The 12,630-nt window shown below is 34.7% G+C and overlaps 1 protein-coding gene across 1 annotated transcript in view; it reads right to left on the reverse strand.

Moving 5' to 3' along the window:
* The window catches only part of KIF11 (kinesin family member 11), a 36,569-nt gene that overhangs the window by 23,301 nt on the left and 638 nt on the right, over positions 1 to 12,630 (reverse strand). Inside the window, exons 2-10 of the mRNA XM_074339384.2 lie at positions 9,497 to 9,629; positions 9,178 to 9,275; positions 9,015 to 9,093; positions 7,734 to 7,919; positions 7,461 to 7,585; positions 4,902 to 4,992; positions 3,722 to 3,964; positions 2,472 to 2,567; positions 850 to 938 (exon numbers count right to left, since the gene is read on the reverse strand). Of these exons, the coding sequence (XP_074195485.2) occupies positions 850 to 938; positions 2,472 to 2,567; positions 3,722 to 3,964; positions 4,902 to 4,992; positions 7,461 to 7,585; positions 7,734 to 7,919; positions 9,015 to 9,093; positions 9,178 to 9,275; positions 9,497 to 9,629 (1,140 nt within the window). The remainder of the gene's footprint in view (positions 1 to 849; positions 939 to 2,471; positions 2,568 to 3,721; positions 3,965 to 4,901; positions 4,993 to 7,460; positions 7,586 to 7,733; positions 7,920 to 9,014; positions 9,094 to 9,177; positions 9,276 to 9,496; positions 9,630 to 12,630) is intronic.

Below are 12,630 nucleotides of genomic sequence, written 5' to 3' on the forward strand. Positions count from 1 at the left end.
CAGCCACTCACACCAACCTCAGGTTGCTCATGGCAGCCCAGCTCCAGGGAGAGATGTCGTTCACAATCTAAGCTGTAGAGGGCGCAGCTTAGATTGCCACAGCAGTTCGATGTGGGAATCGAACCCGCGACTTTGGCGTTAGGAGCACGGGGCTCCAACCACCTGAGCCACTGGGCCAGCCCTTATCATTATTTTTTTTAAAAAATGCCAGTGTGAAAGTCACCCTTCTTAATATCTTCAAGGGTAAATACAATCAGGAATTTTTGGGAAGTTATAATCCTTCTGCCCCGTGTTTCATTTGTTATTGTTTTTGCTTCTAATAAAGCTGCAGTAGAAGTTTTCCTTTGAACAAACCTCTTCAGGACTTTAAAAAGTGAACAGATTAGTGGCTCCCAGTGGTTAGAGATCATTGGAGAAGAAGGTGGGTATAACTATAAAGGGGTAGGAAGAGGGAGATCTTCATGATGATAGGATAGTTCTATATCTTAATTGTAGAACTATACAAATCTACAAAAGTGATAAAATGGCACAGAATTACACACAGTTTTGATACAGACTAAAATTACACAAGAGGTATCCAATGGGGGGAAACTGGACGAAAAATACATAGGACCTCTTCTTACTCTTCTTACAATTTCATGTGAATTTATAATTATTTAAAAAATAAAGTTATATAAAAAAATTTTAAACTGATAACTACTTGTTAAGGTCAAAACAAAAGAAGCATTTGTAGGAGGCACTAGGTATAAAGACTTAATTTACTGTCAGATAAGTAAATTTTACTTCAAATAGCCTGTTAATTAGAAAATGCTCATTCTTGGAAATTAATTTCCACAGCTAAGGGCTTACCTAAAATTTTCTTCAGAAATGTACACCCCATTTTTTTCACGAGCTGCAGCAAGATCTCGTTTCAGACGCTCAATCTCTTCTGTATATTCCTACACAAAAAGAATGTTGTGTCAACTTAGCACTTTATTTTTTTTAATTCGATTTGGGGAGGATATGAAACGTAAAGTTTGTTACAGGTTTTTTAATTTTAGCTGTTCTAATAAGTGTATAATGGTGGTTTTAACCTACATTTCTCTAATGGCTAAAGCACAGAAAAGTATGATATAAAGCCATAACCATACTTTTCATTTAATATTAATCTGTTTAGAATAGTCTTTCAACTGCTTTCAAAGACCTTTTAAATGTACTCATTATAAAAATAGGGGTTTCTGAAGAAAAAACACAATCTCCAGTACCCAGGATGGTCTCCAAATATGAATCTACAATTATCCCAATAAAAACTTCACTTAAAAAAAAAAAAGAAAGAATACTCCCAAGAAAATGACAAGCCAGGTTGGGAGGAAATATTTACAAATCATCTCATAAAAGGCTTGTCTATAAAAGATATGAACAGCTCATTACAACTTAGTAGTGATAAGACAACCCGATTAAAAACTGGGTAAAGGATTTTGATAGACGTTTCACAAAACAAAGATACACAAATGCATAATAAGCATGTGAAAAGATGCTCAATATCATTATTCATTAGGAAAATGCTAATTAAAACCACACTGAGGTACCATTATACACTTATTAGAATAGCTAAAATTAAAAAGCCTATGACAAGTGTTGGAGAGGACGTGGAGAAACTGCAAACCATCAATTGCTGGTAAAAATTTAGAGTGGTACAGCCACTTAGGAAAACAGTTTCTTAAAGAGTTAAACATAAACTTTTACACAACCCAGTAAATAAACCACTAGGTATCTACCCAGGAGAAATGAAAACAAAGTTTTCATCAACACAAAGACTTGTATGTGAATGTTCATAGTGGCATTACTGGAAATAATCCAAATGTCCATCAATTGGTGAATGGATAAACAAAATGTGATATTAGACATATAATGGAGCACTATTTAGCAATAAAAAGAAATAATCTATTGACACATGCTACAACATACATAAAGCCCAAGTGTTAAGCCAAGGGAAAGAAGTCAGATGCAAAAGACCAAATATTGTATGATGCCATTTATAGGAAATGTCCAGACAAGGCAAGTCTATAGACAGAAAGCAGATCAGTTGTTGACTGACTGCAAAGGGAAAAAAGGGCACTTTATAGAGCCACAGAAATTTTCTAAATGTGGTGATGCTGCACAACTCTAAAAATGTACTAAAAGTAATAGAATGGTAGGCTTACAATGGTCGAATGTTATGGTAATTATACCCTAACGTATGGTAAGTACACCCTTAAGCTGTAAATAAATTTGTAAATGTAAATATTTGCAAAGTTTGCTAACTTGATAGAGCTGGTAGTCAAAATATTAGCAATAGAAAAAAAATTTTAACATATGAGATATTTAGTTTAAATCATTAGATGAAAAGCCTTACCACAGGCAACTTAACAAATCTTTTAACAACTATTTCAGTTCCTTATTGTCACACTTGTCAAACAATATTTCATTACTCCACAAAAATCCACAATTACCTTAATGAGAGCTTTTTTGGTTAGTTTCTGGTTCACTTCAGGCTTATTCATTATGTTCTTTGCTCTATGAGCATATTCCAATGTACTCAGAGTTTCCTGTGATGAAAAGGCCAATTACTAAAGATATGAGAATAACGTAGTTCTTTTATCTAAAATGTACTATATAATAACCTGTAAGTAATAATTTATGGTTATAGCTAATCTAAAAATCTATCCCCTTAGGCTACTATACCCAATCTTTAAAAAGATTGTTCAAAAAAACATCCTTATCTTTTTTTCCTTCTCTTCAATTTTCAGGGCCTTTAACTTTATAATAATTTGATCTCATAATTTTGTACTTTACACTGTTCTCTAAAAACGCAATGAATTCATCAACTTATGAATAAACAAAATGTCCTATTACCATACAATGGAATATTACTCATCCACAAAAAGGAATAAAGTATTGATACATGCTATAACACGGATGAACATTGAAAACATTATGCTAAGTGAAAGAAGCCAGTCACAAGAGAACACTTCTTGTATGATTCCATCTATATGAAATGTCCAGAACAGGCAAATCTATAGATTAAAAAAAGGAGGTTAATAATGACCAAGGGCTTGGAAGTGGGAGCAGATGGGGAGTGATTGCTAGTGTTTCTTTATGGGGTGATGAACATACTCTAAACTTAGATTTTGGTGATGGTTGCACAAATCTGTGAACATAATGAAATCATCGAATTATACATCTTTATTGGGTGAATTTTATGGTATGTGAATTATACCTCAATTTAAAAAGGACAGGGGAGTTAGAGACCTTTTAAAGCTTTCCTAACTCCATTTAAAGTAAATGACTGCAATAAGAGTAGATTTTGCCATGGTTATTGCTTCTCTTGGTTTTCCCATTTGTTCCCACATACTCAAGCCCATCTTCAGTGCTCTCTAAGTAGCCTCCACAACACTAGCATTCACTTAACACATTTCTAATTAAATCTCCATACCCCATGTAACCATCCACTGCTAATGACCACAGCAATTTTCTTTAAAGACTGCGTGGAAAAGGCCAGTAAGTAACTGGCTTTCTAAGATTAAAAACTCTGCCAGGGAGGAGAAAGACATTTTTTTCAGTGGTGTACTCTTGTATGTCTCCACATGCAATGTCCAGATTCTTTCTACTATGGTATAAAATTAATGAAGCCAATTAATGAACTTCTAAAATAATATAATAAATAAACAGCTACCACACTTGCAGACACTTAAGGGCTTACCTCAAGATTGAGAGATGCAGGAGAAATTGTTGCAATTATAGATGTTCTTGTACGACCCCCAAGAGAATCCTGGAGGATTCTGGTTAGTTTAGATTCTCGATAAGGAACATGAGGGGTTCTTTCCACAAGAGCAGTAATAACTCTTCCCAAAGTCAATAGGGATTGATTGATATTTCCAGCTTCCCGAGCTCTCTTGTCAACTGCTCCAGAACGGCCAATGTTTTCACTTCCTGCGAGATCAACCTGGAATTTCAAAAATAAAAAATAAGTTGTGAGTCTACTGGACTTGGACTCGAAGACTTTCATTCTCACACATAATATATTACATAGCCAGCAAAGTAATTTTTCTATAATTAATAACCCACTACAAAGCTAATATTGTAAGAAATATTGCCCAGAAGTACAAAATTTCAGGCTGCTCTATGAGGCAGTCAAGAATGAAACAGTAAACCAGAACTCCATATAATCCAGCAATACCACTTCCAGATATATATCTAAAGCAAATGAAATTATTATCTCAAAGAGATAGCTTCACTTCTATGTCCATTGCATTATTCAAAATAGACGAGATGTGGAAACAGTGTCCTTCGATGGATGAATAAAGATGCGGTACACATACACAATTGAATATTATTCAGTCACAAGAAAGAAGGAAATGCTGTAGTTTACTACAACAGGGATGAACCTAAAGCACATTATGCTAAGTGAAATAAGCCAGACAAAGAAAGGCAAAAAGACAAATACTACATGATTTCACTTATATGTGGAATCAGGAGAAGAACAAGAAAGTCAAAACCATAGAAACAGAGAAGAATGATGATAACCAGGAGTTGGGGGCTCGGGGAGATAGGGAGATGATGGTTAAAGGGTACAAGCTGTCAGTGATAAGATGAGTAAGTTCTGGGGATCTGATGTACCATATGGTGACTATAGTTAACAAGACCACACTGTAATTTGCTGAGAGTAGATCTTAAGTGTTCTCACCAAAAGAAAGCTAACTATGGGAGGTGATGGATGTGTTAATGAATCTGATCGTGGTAATCATTTCACAGAATATACACATATCAAATCATCATGTTGTACACTTTAAATATACAATTTTACTTGTCAGTTATACTGCAATAAAGCTGGAGAAAAAAACCAAAAAGCATGAAACAGTGGTATTAAGGTAGATGCTTACCAAGTTCAACTTTCCAATTTTAACAAGCTCCTCCCCATCAGTTGTAGTTTCTTTCATATGTATTGTAACAGAGAAAACTGAGTGGGAACGGCTAGAAAATAAGATCAAGTTGCCCAGTTATTATAATGCAAAACATTATCTGCTTTTCATAAAATGTTGAAAATATCCAAAGATCTAAATCCCCAAGGGTGAAAAAAATAAATAAAAAAGACAGTATCAGACAGAAGGTATCAATAAGATTTTGGAAGACAGAGGGTGGATAATATAAAGATTAGGTATTTGTTTCTTATACCTGCTGCTTGCAGAGGGGAACCCAATAAGAAGCTACCTGAAAACACCCTAACAGACTTAGGAACTAGAATCCTCAGGCACTTCTGAAAGCTGGATATGGGGTAGGGTTGGATCAGTTGCCTGGTGTGTCAGATGGGAAGGCTTCAATCAATCTTCCTATTCATGGGCCGGCCGGTGGCTCAGGCAGTTAGAGCTCCAGGCTCCTAACTCCGAAAGCTGCCAGTTCGATTCCCACATGGGCCAGTGGGATCTCAACCACAAGGTTGCCAGTTCAATTCCTTGAGTCCGGCAAGGGATGGTGGGCTCCGCCCCCTGCAACTAAGATTGAACACGGCACCTTGAACTGAGCTGCCTCCCGGATGGGCTCCAGGTCCAGTTGCTGTTGCTAGTTGCAGGGGGCACAGCCCACCATCCCTTGCGGGAGTGGAGGAATTGAACTGGCAATCTTGTGGTTGAGAGGATGCGCTCCAACCAACTGAGCCATTTGGAAGCTCAGCAGCAGCTCAGCTCAAGGTGCCATGTTCAATCTTAGTTGCAGGGGGCGCTGCCCACCATCCCTTGCGAGACTCGAGGAATTGAACTGACAACTTTGTGGTTGAGAGCCCACTGGCCCATATGGGAATCCAACCGGCGGCCTTCAGAGTTAGGAGCATGGCGTTCTAACCGCCTGAGGCACTGGGCCGGCCCTCAATTTTTTTATTTGTACTTTTTTCATGTTACTTGGAAAATTTTATAGTATCATTATAAAAAAATTATTTAAGTTATTTAAAATTACAGAAAAGGGGAGAGGCACGAAGAAAAATATAAACATAAACTCTAAATCTGAATCATATTATTTCATGTTTTACTATCATTATTTATCCATTCCTAACCTAAGATTGTGCAATTAATGCAATCAAGCATAGATGCCAACTCTGGTTTTGGAAAAATGAATGTTTCTTCCTCTTTACCACATATATACATAAAAAGAGATCTTTACTCAAGTCTACATGCAAAAAAACAAAAGGAGACCTAAATTATACAAATTTACTGAATAGGAATTGCATATTTCAGAGAAATGTTTTTAGAGAAAAGAAATTTTACCTGACTTTAAATTTATTCCTCAAAAAAAAAAAAAAAAATTTCATTCCTCTAAATTCTATATAAAATTAAGTTATAAACCAATCATAGAATAAAATATAGAATAAAATTTCCATTCTATGATTGGTTTATAATTTAAGCTTTAAAAATTGAAAGCTATCATTGGAAAATTTAAACAGAATTATAAAATCAGCCACAGTTCCATGATCTTAATTATTTTCATATTGTTATTTTTTTCCTTTCTTTAAATGCATACATATTTTTATAGTTGCAATCATAACTATTATAGAATATTGTACAAATTTTAAATGATAAGGGAGCAAAGAAATAAAGATCTAGTTCTAATAACCATTTTGTAGCTCAGGGAAACTGATATTCAGATAAGTTCACTTAATTACACGAAGTCACATATTTAGTTAAACTGCAGAACTGGAACTAAATAAATATCTAACTCCCAACCCACAGCTCTTTCAATTACACTCTGATGTCTCCTTCAAAGACCAATGGGAAAAATGTCCCTTCTGACTTGGTAAACTGCATTTGTAGAATTTGGGATTCATCCTATAGGGGGTTGCTTCAAATATGCCCTTTCCTCCCCTTGAAAGTCAGTGTTAGTGACCATCTGTCTTCCTACATTAAAATGAAGCCATTTGGGAAAAAAACCACATTATACAACCTAAATATATATAATTTTATTAATCATACCTTAATAAAGCTGGAAAAAAAATAAAATGAAGCCATTTGACTTTCTTCTAATCCTTACTCAAATGAGGGGTTTTCAAACTATGTGCTAAGTATACACAGGAGATTCAGGAAAATGCTCAGAAAAAACCTTCTTAAGGCTGAGGAGGTATGCCTCCGAGAATCCCATGCCTAAATCAACTATAGCAGCCACATTTTAATCTGGGCTCCCATGTATGATTTCACTTGGGAAAAATCTTCAGCTTAAAAAAGGTTTAATACTCCTTCTTTAATTAAACTTAATCTTAGTTCTCCTTTCAACATTCTTCCAACATTGGTGCTTCCCTATACATTTCAAGCCAATTACTAAAGCACGCAATCTAGCATCAAATCCAGCTATGTGACTCACCTACCCCAATTTGACTTTCCCCAAATTTCTAATTCTTCTTAAAAAGAAAATGGGAGCGGTGGAGGAGACAATGAGGTTTTTTTGTTTTTTGTTTTTACCTAGAATATGCATTCATTAAAGTTGCTGCCGTTGTCCTTTTTGCTGCTCCCTTCTCCAAAATTTGATAAACTTCATCCTTGTTGTGTACTGTAATTTCTTCTAAACCTTTGATTATTACTCCCCTCTGACCAAATATCAAAAAAGCATCCATTAGATTGGTTAATACACACACACACACACACACACACACACACACACACACACACCTCAAAGCACTCAAGAGCATCACACGTTTAAATTTACAGACATTTCATTCTCAAAGACTGAGTTACCTTGTTACGGGGATCATCAAACATTTGTAGTCTCTCAGAAACATCAGAAGATGGATTAAGGAGATCAAAAAGTTCTTCATTATAGATTTCCAACAGAGACACTTTGACCGAAAATTCAGTACCATTATCAGTAAGTTTCTCAAAAATTTGATGAAGAGTACGTGGAATTATACCAGCCAAAGGATCCTGAAATTATAATATTAATGAGGAATAAAATAAAGGAAGAATAGCATTTATTGTGACTGTTAAAACACATATAACAAGGGCCTCCTTTATAGCATATTTAAACATAAGTATGTCAAAACAAGTTAAAGAAAACAAAATGTTAGACAACCCAAGTCATTTATAAGTCTATTAAACAGTAATTATTCTCCTTCATACCTTCCACTAATATGTCATGCCTGTCAGACACTTCATGCCTGAACATTACATAAATCAACTGAACCAAGCTACTTAAAAAACCAAGTTCAATAATCCTTTCCACTTTTTCTCTTAGTACATAATACCACCATTTTAATTAGAAAATTGACCCCTCTAACAGTATATTCCCTAATTCTGACATAAAACAGGATTGTTTCTCACATATGTTAAGTATCCTTAATAAAACTGTTATAAGTCTCTAAATTTTAAAATTGCTTTAAAAGCTTATTCCACATCTCTATGGTTAAAATTCCATAACTTTATTGTACTTGCATAAAGTTAAGCCTCAACTATGTCACCATAAGAAAAAAAGAATTTACCTAAATGTTAATAATTTGGAAAAGTGACTTAGTCATTAAACTCATTTAAACACATTTGATGGAAATCTTTGTGAAATGTACTATGTGCTTTCTACAATATTCAACAATACAGTGATCTTAATTTCTTGAACATTCAAGGTGTGATGAATAAAATACTATACTGCCCCTTGCTATGCTAACTTTATGAGATTCATTCCCTCACTGCAAAGCCTTCCCCTTCAAGCCCTAGTCATTTTCCTTTTCCACAATATTCTGCTCCAACAATTCTGTCCCAAACATACCCTCTATTATCACTTAACTGTGCCAATACCAGTGTAGTCAAATTAATCACTTAATATATTGGTCCTCTCCCAATGAGTGTGTATGTTTCTTAAACAGGAGCCATACCATGTACTTTCATTATATTATAGTAGTAGTTAATGCTAAATTCATGTTTGACATGGGTACTCTTCTCTATTTCAAGACAGTGTCCTTCAGCCAAGTTTTATTCAGTTATATTTCAGCCACTTTAGAGACAGAATCTGTTATAAACAATAAATACCTCCTCCCACGTATACTCTTCATTAGGTGACCTTTCACCTTCCATTGTAAAGGTTTTTCCAGTGCCAGTTTGGCCATATCTGTCAAGATTGATAAAAGTGTTAAATAAAAAACAAATATAGACATCTAAACTTTTTCATCATTTGAAAAACTGTTTCACTCACGCAAAAATAGTGCAATTGTAGCCCATAATAACTTCATCCAGAATTGGACAAACAACACTTCGGTAAACGTCAATTTGTTTAGTAGATGCTCCAAAAACCTATCAAAAAAAAAAAAAAAAAAAAAGCATTTATTCAAGAAAAACAATTTCAGAATTACTCTCTTTAATAAATTAACTCATTTAGCTCACTAGAAACCATTTGACAACTCAAAGAATCAACTGAAATTTGTAATTGTACACTAGAACCTAGAGGAAATATGTATACTAGGGTAAATTTACATTAGTGAATAATAAAGAAGCAGCAGCATTTTAAGAAGTACCATATCAAAAGTATATGTTTTCCTTGAGCTCTTGTCAGCCAATCCTCCAGTTCGTACACTAACTTCTTTCCGTACGTGATCACATTCTACCACAGAATGGGCGCTAGCTTTCCGCTCTGCCAAATTAAATGGTCTATAAAAAGAAATACAAAAAGTTATTCAAGAACTCTTAGTTATCAAGCTACTGATGACATTTTCATTAACAACTTAGACAAGAACAATGTGACATTTTGACTATACTGGTGGTGATGAGGACTAAATGATAAAAGTAGACAGAATTTTAAGGATTTCAATTCCCAGAGATAAAATTAGTTTTATAAATTTTCAAAGATATGTAAAACATTACAACTCTGACAGTTTCTTAGATAGATGCTAACAGAATTAACTTGGAAAAAATGCCAAACTTATTTTTCAGAATTCTATTTCCACTCTTCTTAGAATCTGATCAAGTTAGGTTATGATGTAGTAAAAAGAACATGCCAAATTTGTGTTCAGAATACTAACCTGCCAGTGGATAACTGGTACAAAACAAAAAATGGAAACAAACAATGACTAACATGCAGAGCACTTACTATGTGTCAATACTCACTGTTCCAAGACCTTTATTTACACTTGTTAACTCAGTTTGTCCTCACAGTAATGTGAGGTCTAGTGGGGAACAGTAACATTAAAAAAAAAAAAATTGTAAGAGAGATGTTTAGAAAGGGTATGTAAAGGGTGCTGTAAGTGCATACAGCAAAAATTTAATGATTGGTCCTGATTGGGAAAGGGCAGGGTGGGGGAAGCGTGAATGATGGGAAAGCTGCCACTGAAAGAATCAAGTTTCAACAGCACCATTGGACCTCATGTCCTACTGTGATGAATGTGCCAGGAGTACCCTTTGCTGATAGGGATACCAATTTCAGAAAACCTTTTCAAGGATAAAAAAAACTTACATCACCTTATACTGCAACAGTAAAACAGTCTCTCCTCAACAAAGCAAATTATAAGCAGCTCCTTGGAGATTTACTTTTAGCTCATTTGATAACCGCTGCTAATAACTAAAATGCTCTTAACTTGGAATAATGAAGTCTTTATTTTTCAAGTTGTCCTTTCTCTAAAATATCCTCTGCTGATTTAATACAGAATCACAATCTTGTTTTCCATTTGGTAACTATGGTGTCATATTGGGTTACTATTTAAGGAAAGTTCACCTGGGCCTTTAAAAAAAATATAATTATATACTTTAAAATATATGAATAACTCAGATATGTTAAGACCTAAATTGCCTAAGCAGCTGTCTAGATTAAAATGCCAAGAATAACTTAAATCCTAAAACCTTTACATTATATTCTTTATCAGGTTTGTGCCAACTTGTACAGTATACAAGGGGAAGGGGTGTTTTGTGTGTATTTGTGTATTCGTATCAAAGCCATTTCCTTATTAAAATTTCTCTCTATACCATCAGTGCCTCAGCTCCAGAAGTTATACCTTTATCTTGAGTTGTGTACAGGTAGAATAAAAATTTCTCTTCAAGTTACTGTACAAGTAAAGAACATCATAAAGATTACATTCAATGTAATCAAGTAATGAAGTCATCTCTCCTCTCTTGAAATCTTGTTGACCTCTTAGGCTACAATAACTGGTGCCAATTAAAAATTTTAAACTGAACAAAATTAGAAAAGAATATGTGACAGAGACCACGTGTGGCCTGAAAAGCGTAAAATATTAACCTAGCCCCTTTACAGAAGAGATTTGACACCCCGGGCCTCTTAAGTTGTTTATTTACTAAAGCTAGAGGACATATTTGCACTAAGAAGGCTATTAAAAAAAAAAAAGGATAATCTGAAAAATACACCTCTTTATACTAAAATTATTGTATATATTAGACAACCTAAGCACTTTTCAATAGTGATAAAGTAAAAGAAATCTCTTCTAAGGTAAGCTTGAAATGTGTGGGGATTATAAACATGAAATTCAGGATAATGTTTAACTCTTGAGGTAGAGGAAGAAGATTGGAGATTGGGAAGGGATACACTAGGGCTCCAGCTGTAATGACTGTTTTGTTTCTAATCTGGATGACGGACATATAGATGTTTGTTACATTGTTTTTTATAATTTTTTATTGGCCTGACATAATTTGTAACTAACAATAAAAAAGAAATTAAAGAAAATAAAACCACACAGAAATGTAATATTGCCTGGCTTTATTATATGATCAAAATAATCTAAAAATCTGCAGGCTGTTGGCAGATTTGTTGCAGGCTGTTCATTTTTTTTTTAAACCTTCAAAGCAAGCAACTATTAACAGAAGCCCTAGACTGCAACTAGTAATTGGCTAGACTGAAGATTACCATCAAATTTTCTCTCTGGCACCTAATGTAAGAAAACTAGTATTACCTTTGATACCTACAATTCAAGTCACCAAAGCTGAATAAACAACTTAAGAAAGTTCGTTGATACCTTTTTAAAACAGCCTTTTAATTTTAGAATACTTTTAGAATAAACAGGTGACGGATTACGTTTTTACAGTGATGTAGAGGACAGTAATCCCAATGTAAGTACTAAAACATCTGCAAAGTAGGTAAGCAGTCTTATTTCCAAACTGACAAACTGCAAGGCGTGGCATATAAAAATAACACCTAACTCTTTGCCGACATTACTTTTAAAAAAAGAATGCACTTTTCACTAAAGAACAACCATCAAATTCTACTTCTGAATACAGCAGTTTAAACTATAACCTCCAACAAATATCTGAGGGGAACCAAAGTTTTGCCTCTCCAAAACACGTCTTTTGGGATACTGTTTTCAGGCTGGTTATTAAGAAACAAAAGACTCAGAAAGACCCTTTCGCTCTCCCCTTACCTGCCTAAAGGAACTCAAGATACAAACACCTGCTTAAAGGAAGGGAACATCACCTTAGTATCATAATATAAACTAAATGTGGGGAACAGAAATCTAGCAAAGTCTGTTTGTTGAACTTCCTTCTGTGCACCGTTGTTTCTGGGTGGCCCAGCAAGAATTTGCTTTCTCCTTTACCTGTAAATTGCCTTTGAAATCCCAGACCTCCGGCCCCCCTCTCCTTTGTCCAAAATGACATATAAATCTCAACTGCCCGATGCGTCTTGAGGTCTCATATTCTTATGGCATCCTTG

This window comes from Rhinolophus sinicus, chromosome 15 (assembly GCF_057876585.1).
Source record: "Rhinolophus sinicus isolate RSI-liver-muscle chromosome 15, RSI-T2T, whole genome shotgun sequence".
In the NCBI taxonomy this organism is placed as follows: Eukaryota; Metazoa; Chordata; class Mammalia; order Chiroptera; family Rhinolophidae; genus Rhinolophus; species Rhinolophus sinicus.